General features: G+C 48.8%; 1 protein-coding gene across 1 annotated transcript in view; it reads right to left on the bottom strand.

Annotated features, from left to right (window-relative positions):
* Positions 1-12,754: 12,754 nt before the first annotated feature.
* LOC147736860 (uncharacterized protein F54H12.2-like) overlaps positions 12,755-25,960 on the bottom strand; it is a 53,631-nt gene continuing 40,425 nt past the window's right edge. Inside the window, exons 3-4 of the mRNA XM_086952713.1 lie at positions 15,565-15,751; positions 12,755-12,810 (exon numbers count right to left, since the gene is read on the bottom strand). Of these exons, the coding sequence (XP_086808839.1) occupies positions 12,755-12,810; positions 15,565-15,751 (243 nt within the window). The remainder of the gene's footprint in view (positions 12,811-15,564; positions 15,752-25,960) is intronic.

The following is a 25,960-nucleotide window of genomic DNA, read 5'->3' on the forward strand; positions in this document are numbered from 1 at the left end:
ATTCAAATCATGTATGACGAAAATTGCAGTATGGATGAAAAAGAACTTTCTGCAATTAAATTCAAACAAAATCGAGATCCTACTGTTCAGGAAAGACGAGTAGTTATGGACCACAGATTGGTGGCCAGAAGAACTAGGAGAAGCTCCCTTACCTAAATCGTGGGCAAAAAACTTGGGCGTACCAATCGACTCCAAACTTTCCATGGAGCAGCATGTGAAAACACTATCTAGCAAGTGTTTTGGACTACTCCGCATGCTAAAGAAGATTTTTCCCTGGAGTCCGCTCTCCACCAGAAATGTCCTGTTACAGGCACTTATAGTCAGCAGGCTTGACTATGGAAATGTCCTGCTGGTGGGGGTACTCCCTCTCTTCCATTATTGAATGAGCTACATTGGCTCCCAATGAGGAAAAGGGCAGTCTTTAAACTCCTGTGTCTGGCGTTCAAGGTGCTGGTCGGCCCTGGTCCAGACTATCTAAGGAGGAAATTAATATGGTACACTCCTACTAGGCAGTTAAGAGAAAGGCACGTCCCCACATCCTAGCCTTTTTAATTCTACCAATTTGGAGGAGCTGATGGCCACTAGATCTTATGTTGCCCCCAAACATTGGAATGCTCTACCAGTTGACCTGCAATCCTGTACCACATTCATGGCCTTTAAGAAGAAATTAAAAACATGGCTATTTTAGGGTACGCACTCAGTATGTCGTTGTCTGCTTTCCCGGGCACCGAGAGATCCCTTTGGGGATGATTCGTACGCCATATAAATAATAATAATAAAAATATTAAAGAAAGAAAGGCCGCTATGCCAGCAAGTTCCACATGTATGAATGACCAGCAACATTCAGCGACTACATTTCCCTCATATTGGTGTGATCTTCTTGATAACTTTACAAATCTTTTGCAACCGATCTATGCCCGTTTAGATTCTATAGATCACACTTAAGGTCCTCCCCTCTGATGTCTGTAAAACTCTTAAAAACTATAATTGTAAAAGTCATAATTTGTGTTTTAATTGTAAAAACATGATCCTGAGTTAGCTAAATCGCCCTCTACTTCTATTGGTCATCCTTGTGTTGAAAATCAGTTGGCCTCCAGCAGGGATCCTGTAGGTCCAGACCATGTAGATTTGGTCCCTAGGTGTTTGCCCACTGCAGGTGACCATATAAGATTCTATGCGTAAGGGGCAATCACATGACTTATCAAGACCACAGGTTAAGCTAAATCCCCAGTCTACTCAGGCCCATAGCAGACCAAATCAGCAATACATGGACTTCCCGCCTGTTCAAATTTTAGTCAACGTGCCTTTACTACGTCCCAGTCTTAGAAAATCTTTACTTCAGCTGATGGCCAAGGCTCGACACTGGATGACTCAAAACTCTAATCAAGGTCATCTCATCCAAAATCAATTGATAATGGCCAGAAGAATGCAGTGAATTGGGTCTGATGTAAAAACAACCAATAATGACCAGTTATTTTAACCTTTGATAATGAATGGCTAGTGAGAGACCTATTAGGGAGTTTACCGGTTGCCCCTTCACTCCATTCTCAGATTTATGCAGTCTCGTTGGGCTTTTTTATAGGTCCGCACCAGTACGTAGTTCCACCGTACTCACTCAGGGCCTTTCTTTAGTGAGAACTGGTCATAAGCCTGTCCATGTGGCTTTTGATGCCCTTGCCCTATCAAATAGGTACTCATTGTTGGAAGATATGGAGGGATGTGATTGACTGATCTTTCCACTAAATCATTTGCCTCCTCTGTCTGCTCTTTATAACGATTATCAAACGGTTTCTTGTTTGGTACCCGTGGAGAGGGTTCAGTTGGTCGTTTTAGGTTCACTAAGCAGTATTACATCCTTACCAATCGACCCTACATCATCCTTCTCACCAGTACGGACAACGATTCGGTCGCAGGAGTCTCCAAGTGATGTAAAGTTTCTCTCTAGGAATATAGCGGCTTATGAAAACAAAAAGGATAATCAAAATTGGCATAAAGTGTTTACGAATTCTGATATCTGCTTTCAGGAAAATTGGGCAGAGCAGTTTGTCTATGTAAATGGCTACAGCTCCTTTGTTACGCCAGCAGTTCCATCAGCAGCAGGTAGATCTAAGGGAGGCTTACTCAGAATTATAGCAAACACGATCACTCTTCGTAAGGTGACCTTTATCAATAACTCGCCTCATTTTCATGTTATCGTGGCTGAAGGTTCTGGGAAAATTAATTTGTTACGCATTCATCTGTATAATAATAATTTAAAGAATCCTACACAGGTGACAGATGAGTTGGCCGGAATAATGGAATCTCTGTTAACATACTACACACCTTCAGATCTTTTTTTCTTGAGCTGGGGATTTTCATGTGTACTGTAGCCCCAATTGGGACCAACGTATTTGTGGGGTAACTGATGCTAATGATTTGTTGCTAGTCCATTTTATGAATCATAACTATGGAAACATGGTGGCTAAGCCGCCTAAGATGGCGGACCGATCCTCCTAGAGCTCCGGCTGCCGGCCCACGTCAAATGCAATTTACGGCATCCCCTCACCTGATACATGGGCTGTAAGGGTAGCACCAATGATCGGAACCACTCGGGACAGCCCCTGTCTACCTGGAGCTCCTACACGAGGTCCCTGAGAGGTCCGCGGCGCTCCGCTGTTGCTCCCCGTGTGCGGCCTGACAAGATGGCGGCCGCAGGGTAGAGCGACGGCGCTCGAGCACTGCCAGACTTGAAAGAAGCGAGACCGGATGTCCCCAGTGGTGCACATGCATCGAGCCCCGAGGTGAGGATGCGGCGTTTCCGCGCAAGCGACCTGGCGCCGGGCGCTGCTAGTGGTTTCGGGGGAGGAGAGGCCTGAGTGACCCATACGGACAACGCTGCCGAGGGGGGCCTGCCCCCGCCGGACTGAACTGCCGCTGCCGGGGCCCGACTATGCTTGGTACCACCGGGGAGCGGCGCGAGAAACCAAATGCCAAGGGAGACACTGCTGGCTGACCTGGGACGGTGTAAGCGGCCTCCCCCTACCTCAAGCGGCCCGGATGGGGCTTGATGCGGCCCCGCGGCCACAACATAAAGTAAAGAGGTGAGGCGGGCGGGGGCCTGGGAACAACCCCCCCTCCCTTCCTTTAAGTGACTCTGATGGGACTCGGCGTGGCCCCCGTCCACAACAAAGCCCCCCTACGAAGGAAAGAGACGAGACGGGCTGGCGCCCGAGACCACCCTGAGGAGAGTGCTACGACTCTGATGACCTAGTGTGTTCAGAGGGATTGGCGACCAGCGAGGAAGCCCACCGCTACCGCGCCTCTATCCCGGCCTGATTGTCATCCCGAAGCCCCGCTATCGAGTAAGAAGGGCCTGGCATACCATTCAGGGGATAGCACGTCGCACGTCCGCGGTGCTGGATAGTCCCCCACGTACCACCCTCTGACAATACACAGATCGCGGACGCGTGGGGGACAATGGATGCAGTGGCTCGCCAACCGAGATCTGTGCAAACCCCGACGACCATAGAACTGGGGTGCCGGTGTGGGCCCACCTCTCCTACCTCCCCTCAGATTGAGCCGACGGGGCCCGGATGACCAGGTGGATCCATAGACAGCCACGTTGCCGAGAGCTGCGTCGCCGTTGGTGCCCCCCCTCCCGAGCATAGCACTCACAGATGCGGGACGGGGTGGCACCGGCAATATCGAATAACCAGGGACCACATCTGCTGACCCAGCCGGCGCTGTGTGTGACCCCACCCGCCCGTCATTGCATGCCTGGATCCACACGGAAGATCCGTAACCCCCACAATGGGCCGCCGAACAACGGGAACCACACTCGGTGCGGACCACCAGAAGATACCGCCTCAGACACTAACTACAACCAAATTACGGGATGGACAAGATAACGCAGACTCCACGTCCAGAAAGCTAGACCAAGTACTCGCAGCCATAAAACATTCCAGAGTGGCGATGGACAACAAATTCGACACTCTAGCCACAGATCTCAACCTTCTCCGCGACGACCATAGGAAGTTATCGTACAAGGTTACCCAGGGAGAAAAGACGGTGAAGACCCTCCACCCGCAAGTACAGCAACACCACCACGACATTGCTGACCTCCAATCCCGAATCAAGTCCTTGGAATACAAGACGGACGATTTAGAAGGATGCTCCCAAAGGAGCAACATCCGCGTTATGAATCTGGCGGAGGGGGCCGACCCAATGCACTTCATCACGGAATCAATAGCGACCTTCACACCGGCCAAGGACCTGACTCCCTACTTCTCCATTGAACGAGCGCATCAAATCTTGATGCTCAAACCTAAACCGGGCCTACCTCCGCGACCATTCTTGTTGAAACTCCTAAATTTTCGAGACAGGGACGCAATTCTCCGGGCGGCCAGAATGCATGGGTGACTACAGGTGGAAGATAAGCAGGTGATGCTATTCCCCGACTATTCGCGGGCCGTACAACAACAGAGGTCCACCTTCCAGGTGATTAAGAGAACAGCTCAGTGCCCGGTCTACTCAAACGGGAAGCGGCTCTCCAGACCTGACCCAGATCATAGCAGAGCGGAGAAGAGCGATCGAAGCGGTGTCCGCGCTCGGGTCAGTGGAAGGGGGATCGGATGTAGAAGGAGAGACCAACCTGTTTAGCTCTGAAGACGAAGCCAGTGACGCTCCGGCCTTCCGCGAGGGGTCCCTGACACCCCCGTTCGTGACACGCCAGACTGCGGATTTGCTGATGGGACAGTGATATGAACAGAGAGGCTGCTTGGTGCCACGACCCAGTTCGCACTAGGCCGCCCTGCAAGCCTTCGGCGGCCTAGACGGCCATCAAAAGGGGTGGGTCCGCTGGTGGGACTCCGGATGACCACGACGCCTTGCCACACTGCCCCGAATCTACACTAAAGAACCGAATCGCATGAGACACCAGAGGAACCACTTCCACTGCCAATCTACCTTGATCGTGGAGCCGGCAGCGATGAGGGAGGCATCCGGTCACCACCCCGCAACAACAAACTAAAGAACTCACATGTTATATTGTTTGGACGTATTGCCTCGAACAATAGGTCCCCCCAGTTGGGAATGTTCCGCAGAGTTATGGTTTATCCCCCTTTACGATGCTACTCTCCTGGGTACTATAGAGCGGGCGGGCTCGAAAAGACAGGACCATGACATGCATCTCCGGATTGGTGGGGCGGTGGAGGACCGGAGGGGGAGTCCAGCGGGGAGGACAGGGTTATCACAACAGGTCCACACACCACGCAGCTGACCCATGACATCTAAATTATCAAATACGGACCCAAAATGTGTGACTTTAAACGTTAGAGGTATGCACACGGCCATGAAGAGATACTCGATATACGCCTATATTAAGCGTCAACAGGCACAGGTGGCCCTCCTACAGGAGACACACCTGATGGAACAAGAGGTAAGCCGTCTTCATAGAAAATGGCGTGGTATTGTGTGTGCCATGAAGTACACAAGGGGCACGTTAATCTGGATTAGACCTGGCGTCCCATTCAAAGAACAGTCCCGATTGATTGACTATGACGGGAGGTACGCGATTGTCAGTGGCCTGTTAGAGCAGAGGTCTTCAAACTTTTTGATGCCGAGACCCCCTGGTAAAACCTTTTTAGGCGTAAGGACCCCCTTCCGACAATAGTTTGTAGAAACTGGTACTCCTCATCATCAACTTTTGACAACCATAAATGCGCCTGATAGACCTCATCACATCCCTCCATCATTCATCCACCCACCTTTTCACACATCCATCCATCATTCATCCATGCAACTTTTATCCATTCATACATCCATCCACCCTTTCATCTTCCCATCCTTCACCTATCCACCCTTTCATCCATCCATCCACCCACCGTTTCATCCATCCATCTACCCATCATTCATCCCCCCACCTTTTCACACATCCATCCATCTATCATTCATCCATCCACCCTTTCATCCATCCATCCATACTTATCGGTCCACCCTTTCATTCTTCCATCCATACATCTATCTTTCACCAATCTATCCTTCATCTATCCACCCTTTCATCCTTCCATCCATACATCTATCATTCATCCATCCACCCTTTCATTCATCCATCCACTCATCATTCATCCACCCACCTTTTCACACATCCGTCCATACATCCATCATCCATCCATTCACCCATCCTTTACCCATCCACCCTTCCTTCCATCCACCCATCATTCATCCACCCACCTTTTCACACATCCATCCATCATTCATCCATCCATGCAAACGTTTATCCATTCATACATCCATCCACCCTTTCATCCTCCCATCCGTACATCCATCCTTCCCCCTAATAATCCTCCCATCCATCCTTCATTCATCCCCCCTTTCATCCTCCCATCCATACATCCATCCATCCACCCTTTCATCCATACATCCATCCACCCACCCTTTCATCCATCCACCCATCATTCATCCCCCCACCTTTTCACACATCCATCCATGCATCATTCATCCATAGAGCCTTTTATCCATCCATACATCCATCCACCCTTTCATCCTCCCATACATACATCCACCCTTTCATCCTCCCATCCATCCTTTATCCATCCACCCTTTCATCCATCCATCCTTCATCCATCCACCCTTTCATCCTTCCATCCATAAATCCATCATTCATCCATCCACCCTTTCATCCATCCATTCACCCTTCATTCATCCACCCATCTTTTTACACATCCATCCATCATTCATCCATCCATCCATTCATGCATCCATTCTTCCGTCCACCCTTTCATTCTTCCATCCATACATCTATCCTTCACCAAACTATCCTTCATCCATCTACCCTTTCATCCTTCCATCTATACATCCATCATTCACCAATCTATCCTTCATCCATCCACCCTTTCATTCATCCATCCACTCATTATTCATCCAACCACCTTTTCACACATCCATCCATTCTTCAGCCTTTCATCCATCCATTCACCCATCATTCATCCACCCTTTCTGTGCCTCTCTCATGGTGGGGGAAGGGGGGGGGGGGGATCAGTATCTCTCTGCGTAGTCTTCATTCTTTTTTCCCACTCATGGCAGGGCATCTCTGTGCCTCCCTGCTGGGGGCGGGGGACGTGTGGACCCACAGCTCCAGGTGCGCAACATCCATTGAACTCAAAGGGCTACACTACAGCCTGCTCCCCCAGGCCCCACACCCCAGCCCTCTTCCCCAGCTCGTGTATGTGAGCCCGGCTGTAACAGCTTCAGGGACACACACACAGTCACACCCAAGTACTTGACAGGTCTATTAAAAGACCTTTTACTTGTTAATGAGGCGTTGATGTTTTTTACACCTCAGTGTGAATTATGCCTCCGCCGTGAGCACCCTCGATCAGCCAGGAACTGCACTCTGCGACCCTCTTCCCAGGACTCCACGACCCCCCTGGGGGTCGCGCCCCACAGATTGAAGACTGCTGTGTTAGAGGGACAACCGATTCTTATTGGTTGTGTGTACGCCCCGAACACAGAACAAGAGCAATACTGGGACAAGTTGACTATAGCATTAGCCCGCCACTCAACGATACCATGGCTCCTGGGAGGGGATTAAAACTGTGTACTGTATCTACACCTAGACAGATCACACCCCCCCCCACCGCATTCCCCGTCACACAAACAGACAGAACACTTCCGTAAATGGGTGGACCACTGGGCGCTAGCGGATGCCTGGAGAGCACGGAACCCGACAGCCAGGTTATATTCCTTTCACTCCATACCACATGACCTTCGTGTGAGACTCGACCGGTTTCTTTGTTCCGCAGCCGTCCTACCGAAAATACAACACACAGATTATCTGGGGCGCATAGTGTCATACCATGATGCACACACGGTGACCCTTCGCTGGAGTCCACCCCACCCACCGGTCCCCACATGGAGACTCCCTCAGGAATGCCTCACTGATCAGGCCTTCCGCCTGACACACGGGGACTTTATCGGAGAACACTTTCAGCATAATGCGGGCTCTGCCTCCTCCAAGGCTATAGAATGGGATGCATACAAGATCACCGCACATGGACATTGCATTCAACAGGAGGTAGGGGTGCGGAGAACACTGGAGCAAACACTGCATGAGGCAGAGACAGCGCTCACAAGAATGTCCCGAGACTCAGACCAGGGAAGGGCCACCTTAGAGCAGGTTGTGGCGGCGGAGCTCACGCACGCTGAAACACTGCAAGACTTACGAAGGTATAACTTCCGCATATACGCTACAAGAACACACAGGGAGGGCAACAGAGCAGGGGCACTCCTAGTGTGGATGGCCAAACAGGACACGACCTCACAACCCATCACAGAACTGATAGACAAGACTGGTCGGCTCCACACCTCCCAACTCGACATCCTAAACACTACCGCAACCCAGCGCCGGCGACACCATGTACATTGGCACAATTCCTGGGCACACACAAACTCCCCACAATCTCCCCAGTGGACAAGAAAGAATTAGATAGTAAAATCACATCCTCCAATATTAAGCGCGCCATTGGGTCCCTTGCACGGAAGAAGACGCTGGGGATGGACGTGCTCCCGTTGGAATACTACAACACATTCGTGGCCCAGATAGTACCCCATCTAACGATCACATACGAGGAGGTCCTTTCCAAAGGGATTCTGCCCACGCCCTTCCGCGAATCCACGATGGTGACCTTTCTAAAACCCCACAGAGACCCCACACTCACGACTTCATATAGACCCATCACACTCCTAAACACGGATTGTAAAATCCTGGCTGACCGCTATAGCCAAATCCTGCCAGCCCTTATACACCCCGATCAGTGCAGATTCCTGCCCAGGCGCAACACATCACACAATCTGAGACGGCTCTTCCATATTCAAGACAGTGCGCAGGACAGATATCCCCATGCAGTGTGCCTGATCTTTGACCTAGAGAAGGCGTTCAACACCTTGCTGTGGCTCCATTTGTTCGCGGTCCTCCAGAAACTGAATATCGTCTGGGTACTGATAGCATATACGCGACTCTTATATAGGGGACTCACCTCTAGGGTAAGAGTCGGTAAGCTTATCTCCGCTCCATTCCCGGTGGAGAGAGGGACCAGGCAGGGGTGCCCACTCTCCCCCCTCCTGTTCGCACTAGCAGTTGAGCCATTGGCTATGCGGCTACGACTGGAGGGAGAGGCCTGGGGGATTCCGATTGCGGGAACGACACACTGCGTATCCCTATACGCAGACGATCTGCTGATTTACGTCTGCGACGTGACGGGAGATATGGGACACTATGCAGGCCTTCGGAACCATCTTGGGCCTCAAAGTCAATTGGGAGAAGTCGACCGTTTACCCTCTTGGCCCCCATCTGGCACCACTCGAGGTAATGCTGGGCACTCAGGTCTTGCGTTGGAGTGGGGATGCCCCCAGATACTTGGGAGTGCGACTCTATCATTCCAGACGATTTATACGAGGGCAATCACTGCCATGTGCTAGAGGGTCTGTGAAAAGCGGTGAACTTCTGGAAGACTCTACCCCTGGCACCCATCGGCCGTGTGGCCATAGCAAAAATGATAATGGTGCCCAGACTGCTCTACCACTTTGCCAATCTCCCGGTGATTCCGCCCGGTCATTCTTTCGGGAACTGGATACCCTGCTCACAACGCTTATATGGGGTAACGGCCGGTGCAGAGTGGCACTATGCACGCTATACTTGCCACCGCAGATGGAAGTTTGGGAGCCCCATCCTTTGTTTTTTTTTTTTTAATATTTTTATTATTGCAAAAAAGAAAAAGACTTATAATTACATATCGTAGTAGTGATGATAAAAAATAAAATAGATAAGCGCTTTATTAGACAAACACAGCTTACTATCTAATGCATTTTTCTCTCTTGCAATACAAATTTTTCCCCCTTTTTTGCACCCACCCTTACCCACACCCACAACCCAATCCCACCCCTTCACCCTCACGTCTCTGAGGGGGGAGCAACCCTCTATCCTTTGCTGCCGCTGGAGGGGCAGCGTAGTGAAGTTTGAGGCATGGAGACTACCCCAGCGGCTTCCAACACAGAAAGCTCTTCAATTTATCAGACAAAGAGAACAAGAAGAGAAAAAAACAAACAAAAAAAAAAGAGACAGACAGGAATTCGAACCAAAAAAAGATAGAAATGTTTTTGAGGTATAAGTGAAAAATAGGGAAATGTAAGAAAAGTATAAAATAAAGAGAAAATATCTCCCTAAAAATGGTTCATTCAACATTACAAATTCAAGTATAGCTAAATAGATAGCTCAACTAAGGATATCTCTTATGAACTTATTTCAGTTAACTCTTTCGATCCTACGCATATTTCATTTAACTTTAGAGATTGAGTTCAATTCAATTAGAGATTGAGTTCAATTCGATTAACCCTCAAAGAGTCGACTAATCAAAAAAAAAGGAAAAATATGTTCTATTACAGCTCATTTCATTTGTCTCTTTCTATTGTAAACTTTTCCAGAGCCTGGACTGCTTCTTCAGGTTCGGAAAAAAAGAATGATTGGCCATTTCTGATCACTTTAAGGCGAGCAGGTTCTTGTAAGTACACTGTGCAGCCAATGGCCTTGAAGGAATCGATCATTTTACGAAGCTCCCAGCGTCGGTCCATAGTACTTTTGCTCAAATCCGAGCGCACAACAAAAGTAATATTGTCAATAGTGACTGGGCTGTTGGATTTAGCTTTGAGAGATACTGCTTGTCTCAACAAAAAGTTCCCAACATTTATCAAAAATGGTCTGGGAAAAGCACTATTTTTGTTCTTTTGAAATAGAGGCAGCCTATGCACTCTTTGCAGTTGAGAATCCCAGTCCCAATCCGATAAGTCAATGAAAGCTTTTTGAAATAGTTTCACAACAGATGACCTGGGGTCGGCCCCTTTCATGCCTTCGGGAATTCCAAAAAGTCTGAGGTTATGTCCGCGCGCCCTATTTTCCATGTCCTCCACTTTAGCTTCTAGTTTGGTTACACATGTCGTATGAGATCTTGTTAGTGACTCCAAACGGGTTGCGCCTTCTTCCACCTCCACTATCTGTTGCTTTAAGTCTTCTATCTCTTGTGTAACCCCTCCCAGCTTTTGGCAGACTTCGCTCATAATTGACTTGAGTTTAGTGTTATCCTCCCTTAGTTGTAAGTACTGTTGTTGACTTTCCTGCTGTTGTGCCAAGAGAGTTTGCATAATTAAATCAGTGGAGGCATGGTTTGAGTGGTCTACCGTTTCTTCCCGTGTCTCAAATTGTGCCTGCAGTTGGGTTGAATCATTACTATGATCCGACGTTGGTGGCAATTTATGAGAAAAAGAGCAATTAAGAGAGTGGGAGAGCCAGGACTCGCCACTGATTTTTCTTTTTCAGTGTTTAATAGTTCCAGTGGGCAGTCATCAGATCTAGTCTCCAGCGACATTGGATTCAACTTAGCGTTTGTTTTTTTGTTTTTTTTGTATGTTCTTATATAGCGCTCGACTACCCGGAGGCATCTCGGCGCTTGCCTTGGGAACCCGTCCTGGCTTTTCCCTGTGAGATAGCCCCTAACGGGCATCCCCAAGGTGAAAGCCAGGCATCCCGCCGCGGGGGGCCGTTGTGGAGATTAAGCAAGCTTAATGCCCAGAGTTGCAGAGTGTGAACCCAAGATTAGGTCAGGCACCGAAGCGAGAATTATCGAGTCCGTGGACATTTGAGCTCAAGACCCTGCCGCGTCGGGAATTGAACCCTGGTCCCGGGTCTGACCTCTGCTTCAGGGTCTGCCTGCTCTAACCAGTGAGCCACACTTCTCCACTTTGTTAGATCAGTTTGTAAGCTACTAGAAGTATTCTCTACTGACTTGTCTGTCAAGTTTGCGATTTCAGTGTGATCTAAAATAGTAAGCTGATTAACCATAAGAGCATCCATGTCGATAAATTCGTTATTGATCGGTAAAGTTGGTAAGACTACTGTAGTCTCTTTCATTGGTGGTAGTGGTATTTTTGTCGTGTCCATTCTGGGTATTATAGTTTTATCTCTTAGGCGCGTTTCTTCCTCAGGACTAGCACCAGAGAGCCTTAAGGCCATGTTCTTTACTCCCCCTTTAGCCTCAATCCATTTTCTCAGCGGGCTATCATCAACTATATCAGAAATAACAAAGGAGTGCTTATGTGTAACTTAACATCAAAAACAAAAACAAAATAAAGTGACAGGTTGTTCCCGGACCCCTACCTGGATCAGGCAGAACTGGGATTTAGCATGTCCAGTCCTAATAGTCAGGAGGCGACAACCCTGTGGACAAGAATGATTGAATCCAACAAGGCAAGGCAAGTAACCTTTTGTTTAGAAGGACCCTCACTCACCACTAGTTGGTGACATGCTTCATCATTGGGTCCCCGCTGGGGTGGCCGAATACCGCCCCAGCGTGCTACAACGCCTGAGTTACAGCGGAGCGGGTTGATGGTGAGTGTACTAGTGATTAAACTCAAATGAATGTGCAAAATATGTGAGTGCAAGGTTAAAAAATACAAGGTTAGAACCCAAACAAAATATTTAATGCGGGCCAACCCGTATTAGGGTTAAAAACGTGAAAGTCTAGGGAACCAATGGTTCTATATTAGGAGACCTGTGTCCTTAATTGCAATATCTGGTCAACATGTTTCTGCTGTCAAAAAGCGGGATCGCACAGCATTCGTCAGGACCACACCTAAATGGCACTCCGGTGGTATGTACGCGCTAAGGTACACCCTCCCGTGAGGTACTTAATGTGAAAAGTATAAAAAACTAATAGTGAAAAGGTAGTTACTCACGGACATTACCCGTGCCGGCACACTGTGGAGTACAGTAGCCAAAGATACCTGTAGGGGGAAGAAAAAGAACAAACTGGCACTTAAAACACAAACAACAATGAATCATGTAATCCATATGAGTCACATGTCATGCGACAACAGTAAGGCTCGACAATGCCTCTGTGTCATTGACCCCATCGTGTAGTTACAAGGTCATGGTACCCTTTAAGTGAGAAAATAAATTGTGCCTTATTTAGATTAGTTATCAATCAAGGACTGTTCAAACATGCGTTCCCCGAGATGCAGCAATGTGATTATATCTGCATGTACAGGTTTCCACCGATTGAAGGTTGGGAACTCCTTGCTGGTACCTAGCCTATTTTAGAGCTGGGTAAGGCAAGGGGACCGTTATATCAATTTGGAAGACTTACGAGAAGTTAATAACGACCTCAGTGAGGAGAAACACCAGTGGCAAACTATGTAAATACAGCAGGGTTAACTGTGCCGAACAGGGTTAACTATGTAAATACAGCAGGGTTAACTTTGCCGAACAGGGGGGAGGCCCTTACAGATTAAGGGAAGAGCATCGACTTCCTGGGTCAGGACGGATTGGGAAATATTCACGCGGTGGCCTCTGTGGATAAGTCAGGAGGGAGGTAAATAGTTAGAAACTCCTCCGTAAGACTGTTGTGTCACCAACAGTAGCAAACCAACAGATGAAAACTCTGGGCTCGTACTTAATTATACGCTCGCGACTCCCCGCCTAGCACCTACATTCAGGGACTGCCGTGTGCCCAAAAGGTGAATTGGAAATGGAGCCGGGCTGTTTACATCTTCTATGAAGCGGGTCACGTGACCGACGTGCCCTGACGTTGGTGACGTTAGGCCTGCCTCGGGCGCTGTAACAAAATTTAAAGGGGCCATGTAGAAATACGAGAATTCAGGGTTCAAAACCCCGTGTCTCCTCGAAGATTACTCCAAGATTTTAAACTAAATATCATGTGAGGAAAGAATACAGAAACGCCAAAATTATAAGCAGGCAATAAGAGAGTATAATGCCTGTGCCAGAATGATGTCAATCATTATTGTCGAGGTGCAATAATGAGAATCATGGAGTGACCATCACTTGAATCCATGTTAATTACGGACAGGAACACTAGTTAATAGGTCTTATTGCATATGCCAATCAAGCCTGGATAAATGTTGTGGAAAGACCACCCGCAGCATAGTAGGGTCGACATTGTTTGGATTAGATGAATCATATAAAAGTGTATGTAGACCACCAATTTACAATTAAAATGACTGCTGTGTGTAGATAAACTGTAATGCTGCCAAACAAAATAGAAGCCCCTGTTGTTTTCTAGGGGAATTCGAGCGAACCCAACCGCAACAGTATCAACTAATGTGAGAGGTTATATTAACCACTGCTCAGGACTCGAGGGTGGTGACGATGCCCCACTCTCACAATGAATGTAAAATTACAGGAAGCAAGAAGCAGGAATAAGCCTCCTAGGCTAAATGATGAACGAGTCAATTTCGGCTCAGACTGTGATCCACAGGATTTCATCATAAAGTCCAGACTTATTAATTGACAAACGAAATATCCATCATTGTTCTAGATAATGAACAGTCAGTTTCGTCTCAACACTGATCCCCACGGGATCTCATCATTAAGTCCAGACTTATTAGTTGATAGGCGATAAATCCATTGTTGTTCTTTTTCAAACAACTTTGCTTCAGATCCCAACGTCACTTGTTCCAAAATTGTCCAGCGCATATCATTAGGAGTATGTTGTTTCTCCAAAAAATGGGCAGTTATCTTAGTTGTTGATATTCGGCAACAGATATTGCTGCGATGCTCACCTATTCTTAGTTTAATGCGTCTGGACGTCATGCCAATGTACTGTAGGCCACAAGGGCACGATATTAGATAAATGACATTGGCTGTGTTGCAATTCGTATGTCCACGTTGTTCCCAGACTTGACCATTTGATAGATTTAATGTTTTGGTGTGAGTAGTGAGGTGGCATATATTACAATTCCCGCAGGGGAAATGTCCAGTGACTGCTGGCAAGCCCCAGGCATTGAGCACTGTTTGTACCCGGTTTCGTTAATGTCAGGTCCCTGGGGCGAGTATGGACCAAGGAATCATTTAGACTGGTGGCTCTTTTATATGAAAAAAGTGGTTTGTCCCACTTGTGTCTGTTGCTAGTTAATATTTTCCAGTGTTTGGAAATGCTCCTGCTGACCGCATTGGATAGTGGATTATATGTTGTCATGCAGGTGAGTGGGACTTCTGTGTTTTGGGTCCTGGGAGTTACATCAAGGAGAGTCTCCCTCTGTTGATTTCTTGCTCTCCTCTGACTGTTGTTAATTATCCTCGTCGGATACCCTCTGTTTTGCAATTTAGTTGTCAGTTCCTTTGCTTGCTGTTTATAGTCAGGTAAATTACTGCAATTGCGGCGCAGCCTTAAAAACTGGCCGCAGGGAAGATTTTCCCGCGGGGCCCTGGGGTGATAACTTGTAAAATATAACAAGTTATTTTTAGCAGTGGGCTTTGCAAAAGTTTTAGTCTCCAGTTGGGTATCCCGTCTATTGATGGTTACATCCAGGAATGTGATGGTATCAGAGGAGTATTCATGCGTGAACTTTAAATGCTGGTCACAAGTATTAAGCCACGTAAAAAAATCCTGTAATGAGTGCTCACCCCCCTTCCATATCATCAGCACATCATCAATATAGCGTTGCCAAAAGATGATGTTGGCAGAGAAAGGGTTGTAGGGCCCAGGATATTCTTGACCTCAAAGTTGAACACATACAGACCTGCCACGGAAGGGGCAAAAGTGCTGCCCATTGAAGTGCCTGTGGCCTGGAGATAGATTTTCCCTTCATATTCGAAATAGTTCTTCTTAAGGGCTAAAGTAGCACATTCTACTACAAAGGAACGTGATGTTACGAAATCCCAAGGTGTATTATCCAGTGCCTCTTGTACAACTTTGATGGTATCGTCCTGTGGGATACAGGTATAAAGGCTTTCAATGTCCATTGTGACAAGAAAGCAGGGCTCATCGGGCAGGATGATGGTAGCCGTTTTATTATTCAAGGCGGTTTCTGCAATTTTAGCATCAGAAGAAGAGAGTGCAGCCATCGTACCTGTGCCTTCAGTTTTCCCCGTCTTTCCAGTCCTTGCAGTTCGAGCAGAGCGGGTATTTTGCCGCGATGTCATCAGACCCGCAGCATTCCTTGGCTCTGAGGTCAAAAGTGGCATTTGTTCCTCGTTTGGCGCCAAGCTCAGCTGCGAGTAGATTAATCCTTCTGAGCCTCCAGACCGGGAGAGACCCTCCGCTGACACGCCAAACAAGCTGCAGCATCAATGCCTGATAAGGTTAGAGGACAGCTTGTTACAATTTCTTGGTTCTGGGAGCTATTTTGGAATTCTTATAATTCCTGTGGCTTTCTCTTTATCCACAATGCTGTGTAGGCTTTAGTTTTAACCAGCTTGAGGGTCTTGGTTTGCCATTTCTCAGGATTGTTGGAAGCAGAAGGGAGCTACTCCATGCCAGCTCCTTCACCTGACGGCGTCAATCCGCGATCTTGACTCCTCCCCATCCTTTGAATCCCATTTCCTGGCCGCACATCTTCAATGGCTACCCCACTGGACGGCAGAGCGATTCGTCGGGAAAACGATAACGGAGACCGGGAGGATACCTCTTCCGGTCATCAGAAGGATGCTCCTACCTGGGACCAAGCTGTCCCGCACCCACCCGATTCAGGTTTCCATTGCGCGCAAATGCATGATGAGTATTCACCAAATGTCCAAAGACCGGCCACTCTATTGCTCACTGTTGCCCCTAGTGGATCTCTCTCACGGGGACAAATACCACACTTCCAGGGCCCTCCAAATCTGGACCGATCACGAAGTGACGGAGATGGAAGCTTTGTTCCACGAAGGGCAATTGCGAACTTATGAGCAGTCGGTTGAGTGGTATGACCTCCCGCAAGGATAGTTCCTTACACACAGGCAACTTTTAGATAGCGTACGACCGTTCTGGAACCTGCGAGACGGTGAACCACCCACACACCCGGTGCTCCACACAATACTCCACATGGCAGTTGGTAGACACCTAGTTACATGGCACTATAAGGCCATTAGGGAAGTAACAAATGCTTCCCTAGATAGTCTGCTTCATTCCTGGGAAGATGACATCGGCAGGGTGTTCCATGACACAGAATGGATACGTTCTCTGGAATAAACAAAGAAGATGTCCAGGAACGCTTGGTTCAAAAACATACAGTTTAACATACTCCACCGGGCCTACCTCACGCCAGATAAACTGCACCGGTACTACCCGGACACACAATTTAACTGCCCACGTTGTAAATTGCCGGAAGCGAACTTCAGGCACATGTTTTGGGACTGTCCCTCCCTGCAACGATACTGGACCACGGTCCACCAAACACTTCTTGCATTGGTCAGCTTGCCGCACATTGCTTCCTGGTAAGTCTGCGCACTAGGGACTTACAAAAGGAAGAAATCCGAAAAATTGCAATGGCGATTTGCATCCCTCGCCCTGCTACTGGCATAGCGAGCAATCGCTATGCACTGGAGAGCCCCCTAGGGGCCCCCCGGCAGCAGCCTGGATAGGAGAGGTGAGGGGGCGGCAGAGGAGGAAATCCTACGGGACGAGGAAGTGAAGGGAACGGGCAAGCACCCCAAATCCCTAGAATGGGCACAGTTGCTTATTCAATTTAAACAAGAGACAGTCCCGGACGACACACCGAGGCCAACCCCGCCTCATGCTCAAGCTTCCCCACAGCACCCCAACTCCCCTAGTCAAATGCCCGGACCCTGAGTTCCATGCCAATTAGACAGGACAGTTTGCGCATCGATCCCTTTTAAAGCCACGGCCCACCACCCCAGGCAGCATACCCCCCTCTACCTAGAGACCCCTCGCGACCCCAGCCACCCTGGACCACAGACCCTGGCACCACATGCCCACCATGTCCATAAGCCCCAGCCAGCCCGCCACGCGCTTTCCCACCGCCAATGAATATAGGAAAAGATTTCCCTGCAGTTCTACATTTAGTTTCAGTCGGTAGTTCGGACACCGACACACACTTCACTTGACCGCAACAGTCAATTTAGTAAAGGTTTCACGTAAACCACACACGGGGATGACATTCACACCGACCCCCGCCAGCACGCAGCTCTAGGGACAAGTCGTAAAAAGTCATACCATGATACCCTTAGATCCAAACATGCAATCCTGTGAACACTTGGGTACATTTTTCCTGGACGGGGCGACATCTACACATCGCAGATGATTTTTAATTGTGAATTTTATGTAACCCTTCAATGTGAGTGACAGAACGGATACATGTCGGATGTATTACCCCCCCCCCTTTGGGGGCTTTAACCTGTAAAACCCTAATAAAAAGATTTAAACAACAAAAATAACTATGGAAACATTTCAAACAGTTTTTCATTAACTTGGGACCTTGTTATAATAAATCTGTGTCAACCCCTCCCCACCTTTCAACCTACAAGAGTTACCTCGACATCTGATTTTACAATTATTCAGAATAATTTTAAGAGGTGTATTAAGTCATCCATAGCCGAGTTGACAGAGTTCAGTGATCATACTTTCCTTCTTTTTTTTTTGTTTGGCCTCTTTCTGCCAAGTCAAGCTCTATATTTGCCCCAAAAACAATTCTGAGAAGGAAAAATGGATCTACTCTTAAATGGGAGAAAATTAACCCTATTTCCTTCCTCCCAAAGGTTGTAAGGAGGTGTTACCTGACATTGAATCCTGCTTAGACACCAACACTGATAGTCATCAAGTAGTAATAGCATTTAGTAAAATTTTAACATCTATAAATTCTAATCTTTTAAATCCAGCTACAAGAAACACTCCGTCGTTGATAAGGGGGTTTGAGACAAATTGTTCGAAGGCCTTCAAAGATCTTCACGCTGCTCTTAAAACAAGTCCCAGAAACAAAGATTTGATAAGGAAGCTACGAGCTGACTATTAGACAGCTAAGGCGGTGAGAAAAAAAAAGGAGTTACGGGATGAAGCATGGGTAAATTTGTATGAGGCTTCGAGGAGTAAAGATAGCAAGGCATTTTGGAGGGTGGTAAATGCCCCTTTTCTCCAGGATCAGGGCGGCCCCTCTCTTGATATTCATATAGAACAATCCACCTGGCTGTCTCACTTCCAGAGCATTTTTAATGTAGAGATGGATAGTGCTTTAAAAAAAACCTTAGGACTTTATGACTACCCATCTGGGGATGGAATTCTCAGTAGAGGAAATTTAACTTACAATCTATCAATCGCCTGCCCTAAAAGCAGCAGGGTCAGATGGGGTTCCTCTGGATATTTCTTTGTTCATAAAAATGTTTGGGCTCCACTCTTGACCCAAGTTTTTATTACTGTTTACAAAGTGGGACCCCCGGTATCTTGGAAAGAATCTGTGATTATCCCCATAAATAAGAAGGGGGATCCCTTGAATCCCGCAAATTACCGCCCAATCTCCATTCTGGATAGCGCTGCCAAACTAATGGGGAGATTGCTCCTAAACAGACTGGAGAAAGTGGGCATTTGTTAATAATGTTTTAGCTTAGACATAATATGGGTTTAGAAAGGGGAGGGGTACGATCAACAAAATTCACCCTTACTTGCAGCAAAATATGTTTTTGCAAAAAAAGGCCTGTTTTATAGGGCTTTTGTGGACTTGTACGCGGCCTTCGACTGCGTAAACCACTGAAAATTGTGGGTTCTTTTGGAGTCGATGGGCATGGACAACTCCAGAATTCTTTTTATTAGGGAGATGTATAGAGAGGCAGGGGCAGTAGTCAGGTTTGGTAAACAGGGGAATGTTCAGAAATATTTAAAGGGGGTGCAACAGGGGTGTGTCCTTGCCCTCTTTGTTTTTTGCTTGTACACCATTAAATGTAATGAAGTTTCGCCAGTGCACTACAGAGATGTTCCATCAGCAGGTGGCTTATAACTGCCTGCTCTCTTCGATGCAGATGATGCAGTTTTGATGGCCAGGGCACCTCTGGCCCTACAGCGTTTGATTGGCTCTTATTCAACTTTCAAGGCTGAACTGGGTCTGCTTGTTAACAAATCAAACACCTTTGTCATGATAGCCGGATTGGGAAGGAAAAAGTGTTTTTCATTCCATCTAGATGGGTGTTCTCTGGAATGGGTCATTTATTAGGTCAAGCCTGAGCCAGCGTGCAGGCTCTGCTCTGCAGAGTTCCGTGGTAGTTCCGTACAGTTCGGAGAGAAGCTTCGCTCACTCCCCCACCCGTATTTTTGATTGGCTCTTATTCAACTTTCAAGGCTGAACTGGGTCTGCTTGTTAACAAATCAAACACCTTTGTCATGATAGCCGGATTGGGAAGGAAAAAGTGTTTTTCATTCCATCTAGATGGGTGTTCTCTGGAATGGGTCATTTATTAGGTCAAGCCTGAGCCAGCGTGCAGGTGCTGCTCTGCGGAGTTCTGTGGTAGTTCCGCACAGTTCGGAGAGAAGCTTCGCTCACTCCCCCACCCTTATTTTTGATTGGCTTGTGTCTTTGTCCTTCGTTAATGCTGGTGTCTGATTCATTGTAAAGCGTATTAGTCCCTCCTTAGTATGGACATGTCGCCATTTGTATCCTGTAGAAATGTGCACGCTAAAAGTGCATGTGCATCCCTGTATAAGAGGCACTCCCTTGGGTTTAATGAAAAATCCAAACTTTCTTATAGGTTCTTTATTTTTCTTTTTTCTTTTTAAATGTTCATTCATTTAAATTGATGATATTTACTGCATATCATACAGTTTCGTTTCTTGAGTCAATAAACAAGGTAGATTCCAAAGGGTAAGGCTCCGATGCATTTCGGGCAATACTCGCCCTTTATCAAGGAGTACTGAAAATGAGGAGAGATACGGCAAACTATCAGTAAACTGGATGAACCAAAAGGATTAAGGTGATAAAATTGTGCTCGTGATAGGTAAAACACAGAAAAAGAACAACTTCGCATAACATATAACACATAACATCACCCCTAACGTGAGGGAAACAAGTGACCGGGATGTGGTAGTTTAAAAAACGGCTGTGTGAAGGAAGATTATCGAGTGCTCGGGGTTCGGATGGGGGTGTGGTAGGAAGCTGAACTTACGAGTTGCCGGCCTCTCTGGAAGACATAGCGATCTAAAGTAGCGGGAAGAAAGTTAAAAAAACATTACTGCTGGCCTCGTAACCATCCCTGTATCCTCTCATACCTACTACCACCTTTACTTGGTTGTTACATGGTGCGTGCTCTATTTTCTGTAACGAGTTTTTCTTACTGCAGGCAAAACAACGTGGACAATGGTGCCACCGATTTTTCAAGCGCCGCACATACATTTTATTTGCCGTTTCAAAGCTGCCTCTGCTCCCCCTCCAGCCCCATCCACATCTTCACCAGCGGCAAAAGCCTCTTCCGGCCATAGTAATCAGCTGCTGAGCTGGGCTCGAACGGCCCACCTCCCCTACTCCCCTGCTACAGCTGACCAGCAGCCCATGTGGCTGCAAGGAACCCGATGCATGCAAGTACTGATTTTGTTAAATTTAAAATATCAGCTTTCTTACTTGCATCTACTCACAAATACCGTCTACGCTGTGTGTACACGTTAGTTCTCTGAAATGCATTCTACTGCTGAAAGTGTTACTATGGAACAGAGGATCAGGACATAAGATTTTTTCTTTATTAAAACGCTTCCAAGCTGGACATAAAAGCCTAATTAGAAAGCTACCGTTTTCAATAAAGGTTGTTGAAAACAATGGGCAAGAGCTCTCCTGCAACCAACCTTGTTAATCTCCCCTCACCTCTGAAGCCATTTTGGCCAATCAGCAAGGAGGTTGTTGTGCTGCAACCAGCAATCATGGTGCTCGTTTCACATGTGCAGGATTTGCGGGGAACGTGAAGGTAATGGCTTCCTCCTATTGCTCCAACACATAACTTCAACATCTCTGGACCCCGGGGCTTGCGGATTCCGGACAACCGGTTGCTCTGCAATCTGGCCTCCCTCTCTCCCGTGCTGTTCCAAAGAGCAGTCACCATGATCGATAGCTGCAAAAACAACAGCAGCACCACCAGCAGCAGGACTTTCAGGACATCTGTACCTGCTGAGGATTTCGAAGCAGTCATGAAAGACAAGTAATGCCTTGATCTGAACAGCCAGAAAAGTCTGAAGGAGGGTCAGTGAGGCTGTGGATGGACAGGGGCGTGAGGGCAAGCCAGGCAAATATGACTTCAGCCTGGGCTTAAAATCCTCTACATTAGACGCTGCCTGTCTGCCCCTGCTGCACATTCCTGTCCGCAGTGCACACATTCCACCCCTGCCCAGACCTATGCAGATCAACCAGCCACACCTGGATCCAATGTCAGCAGCCGGGGGGCGCGTAAATGTTTTATGTAAATCCACACAAAAAACATGCCCTTCTCAAAACATTTAACAATATTGTTGCTTTTCTGCGCGCGCGCGCACACACACACACACACACGAACTCAACACATGCCACCTAACTCAACGCACTCAACGCCGGCCGAACCCCGGGTTGCTACCGAGCCACCCCGAGACGCACCCACGGACCCCTCTGCTGCCACTCCTGCAAGTTCACCTGCATCCGGACCGGCACTACACCAGCACCGACCAAGACGAGCAACAGCAGCAGCCACCTGAAGTGCATCCTGCTCAACACCCGCTCCGTCCACAGACACGCCGTCGAGCTCTGGAACCTGCTCGACACCACAGCCCCAGACATCGCCTTCCTCACGGAAACCTGGATGAACGCCTCCTCAGCGCCCGACATCGCCATCCCAGACGGCTACAAGATCAGCCGGAGGGACCGCATCAACCAGACTGGAGGAGGCCTCGCCATCATCCACAGGAACACCATCCGCATCACGACCAACACCGCCGACACCCTCGCACCCGCCGAGCACCTGCACTTACAGATCCACATCAACCCCAAGACCACCCTCAGAGGCACCCTCATCTACAGACCCCCGGGACCACGCACACAATTCAGCGAGGACATCGCCGACTTCGTCAGCCCGCACGCCCCCCCTCCGCTGACTACATCCTCCTCGGGGACCTCAACTTCCACCTGGAGAACAACAACGACCGCAACACCACCACCCTGCTGGACAACCTCGCTAACCTCGGACTCAAGCAACTGGTGACCACCCCCACCCACTACGCCGGACACACACTCGACCCCGTCTTCTCATCCAGCAAGGACATCGCCTTCAGCCATGCCACCGGACTCCACTGGACGGACCACAGCTGCGTCCACTTCAGCTTCAGAAGGACCACGATCCACCACCACCAGCAACAGGTTGCACACAGAAGCTGGAACAAGATCACAGCCGACCAGCTCGCGACTTCCCTGAGCAAGAACCCACCCACCAGCACAACGAACCCCAGCCAACCGGCCACCAACCTCACGAAGTGGATCAGCGACTGCGCAGACGACCTCGGCCCTCTGAAGACCCCGCCGAGCAGACCCAGCAGCAAGAAAGCCCCATGGTTTAACGACGAACTCAAGAGCTCCAAGAAGAACTGCAGAGCACTCGAGAAAGCCTGGCGCAGAGACCCAACACCGGACAACATGACTGCCCTCAAGCTCGCCACCCGAAAACACCACCAACTGATCCACGCCACCAAGAAAACTGCATTCAAGGAACGACTGAACAACAACGCACACAAGAGCAAGGAACTCTTCAACATCGTTAAAGAGCTCTCCAACCCCAACGACATCACCCCTTCGCAAGACCTCTGCAACTCCCTCGCCTCCTACTTCCACAACAAGATCGCGGACATACACAACAGCTTCAGCACTCAACCGACGCACGCCACGACCGAACCACCGCCCCCCACCACCACCCTCCACGCCTGGACCCCGGTCAGCACCGAAAACACCGTCCGCACGATGAACTCCATCCACTCCGGATCTCCGACCGACCCCTGCCCTCACCACGTCTTCAACAAGGCCGACGCTGTCATCGCATCCCACCTGCGGGACATCATCAACACCTCCTTCGACACCGCCACCTTCCCGGAGAGCTGGAAGCACGTCGAACTCAGCGCTCTACTAAAGAAGCCATCAGCCGACCCCACCGACCTCAAGAACTACCGCCCCATCTTGCTGCTCCCGTTTCCTGCAAAATTCATCGAGAAGACCATCAACAAGCAGCTGGCCGCCTTCCTCGAGACGAACGGATCCCTTGACCTCTCGCAGTCTGGCTTTCGGGCCAACCACAGCACCGAGACGGCCCTGATCGCAGCAACCGATGACATCCGAGCCCTGCTCGACAACGGAGAAACAGCGACCCTCATCCTCCTAGACCTCTCCGCGGCCTTCGACACTGTCTGCCACCGTACCCTAGTGCAGCGCCTCAGCAACGTCGGAATCCAGGAGAAGGCACTGGAGTGGATCATCTCCTTCCTCGCCGGAAGGACACAGAGAGTCCGCCTCCCCCCGTTCAGATCAGAAGCCACCGAAGTCATCTGCGGCGTTCCTCAAGGCTCCTACCTCAGCCCAACCCTCTTCAACGTTTACATGAGCCCCCTCGCAGCCATCGCACGCCAGCACAACCTCAACATCATCTCCTACGCCGACGACACCCAGCTGATCCTCTCCCTCACCAACGACCCCGCCACCGCCAGAGCCAACCTTCACGAAGGGATGAAAGAGGTAGCCGAATGGATGAAGAACAGCCGCCTGAAACTGAACTCGGACAGGACGGAAGTCCTCATCCTGGGATCTTCGCCTTCCGCCTGGGACGATTCCTGTTGGCCCCCCGCCCTAGGCAGCACACCCAAACCAACAGACCACGCACGCAACCTGGGCTTCATCCTGAACTCCTCCCTCTCCATGACCAGACAAGTCAACGCCGTCTCCTCGTCGTGCTTCAACATCCTGCGCATGCTACGTAAGATCTTCCGGTGGATCCCCACAGAGACAAGGAAGACGGTCACCCAGGCCCTCGTCACCAGCCGTCTGGACTACGGCAACTCCCTCTATGCCGGAACCACCGCCAAACTCCAGAAGAGACTCCAGCGGATCCAGAACGCCTCAGCACGACTCATCCTGGACATCCCCCGTCACAACCACATCTCCAGACACCTGAGAGACCTGCACTGGCTCCCGGTCAACAAGAGAATCACCTTCCGTCTCCTCACCCACGCACACAAAGCCCTACACAACCAAGGCCCAGGATACCTCAACAACCGCCTCAACTTCTACGCTCCCAAACGCCAGCTTCGATCGACCGGCCACGCCCTCGCCGCCGTACCCCGCATCCGAAGAGCCACCACAGAGGGAAGGTCCTTCTCCTACCTCGCCGCTAAGACTTGGAACTCCCTCCCGACCTACCTCCGCCGGAACCAGGACCACCTCACCTTCAGGAAGCAGCTCAAGACCTGGCTGTTCGCGCAGTAGCGGACCCCCCCCCTCCCCCCCAGCGCCTTGAGACCCTTCGGGTGAGTAGTGCGCTATATAAATGCTTTGATTGATTGATTGATAAATACACAAACCCCAGGGCTGTCCAAAACAACTTTTGCTTTGTGAGGTAAAATCAATCCATACTATGAACTAAATTACTCTAGTCACCATCTGTTGTAAATGAAGTAGGCACCATATGACTGTCCATGCAATATAAATTGGGTGGTAGCTTTATTCTTTCAGAAACTTGTTGTGTTTTACATATAATGCTGAAGTGGCATAATTTGTCTTTCAGTTTCCTGCACGTCCAATTAAATGGCTCCTTCATCTGAAGTGATTATTGTTTTGTGATTCTGTACCAACAGCTGTGATTAAAAGTCTGTCCCAAGCAAGCTCAGTCTAATGTGCGCGAGTCAATAAATCACTATTATATTCTGTTTTCTCCTTGGTTTTTGCAGGAAGTGTTATGCTGTATCCCGGTGCCGCCTTGTAGCACTGTAGTACAGTTTCTTTCGGCTCTCTGCAGACGAAGCGCTTGTAAACACAAAAAACTGTAAAGTGTGGTTAAGCATTAAATGGACCATTCAGTGAATTATGTTACCCTGGATATCCACACCCCAACTGATTTCATCGAACAAAGGAACATTCTGGAAGGCCTATTGATAAAGATGCTGAATTGGGCAAAGTGGACCTTTTTTTATCTCTACGCTGGATGGCCTCTTTAAATACCTTCAGAGTG

Source organism: Lissotriton vulgaris, chromosome 1_2 (genome assembly GCF_964263255.1).
Source record: "Lissotriton vulgaris chromosome 1_2, aLisVul1.2, whole genome shotgun sequence".
NCBI lineage: Eukaryota > Metazoa > Chordata > Amphibia > Caudata > Salamandridae > Lissotriton > Lissotriton vulgaris.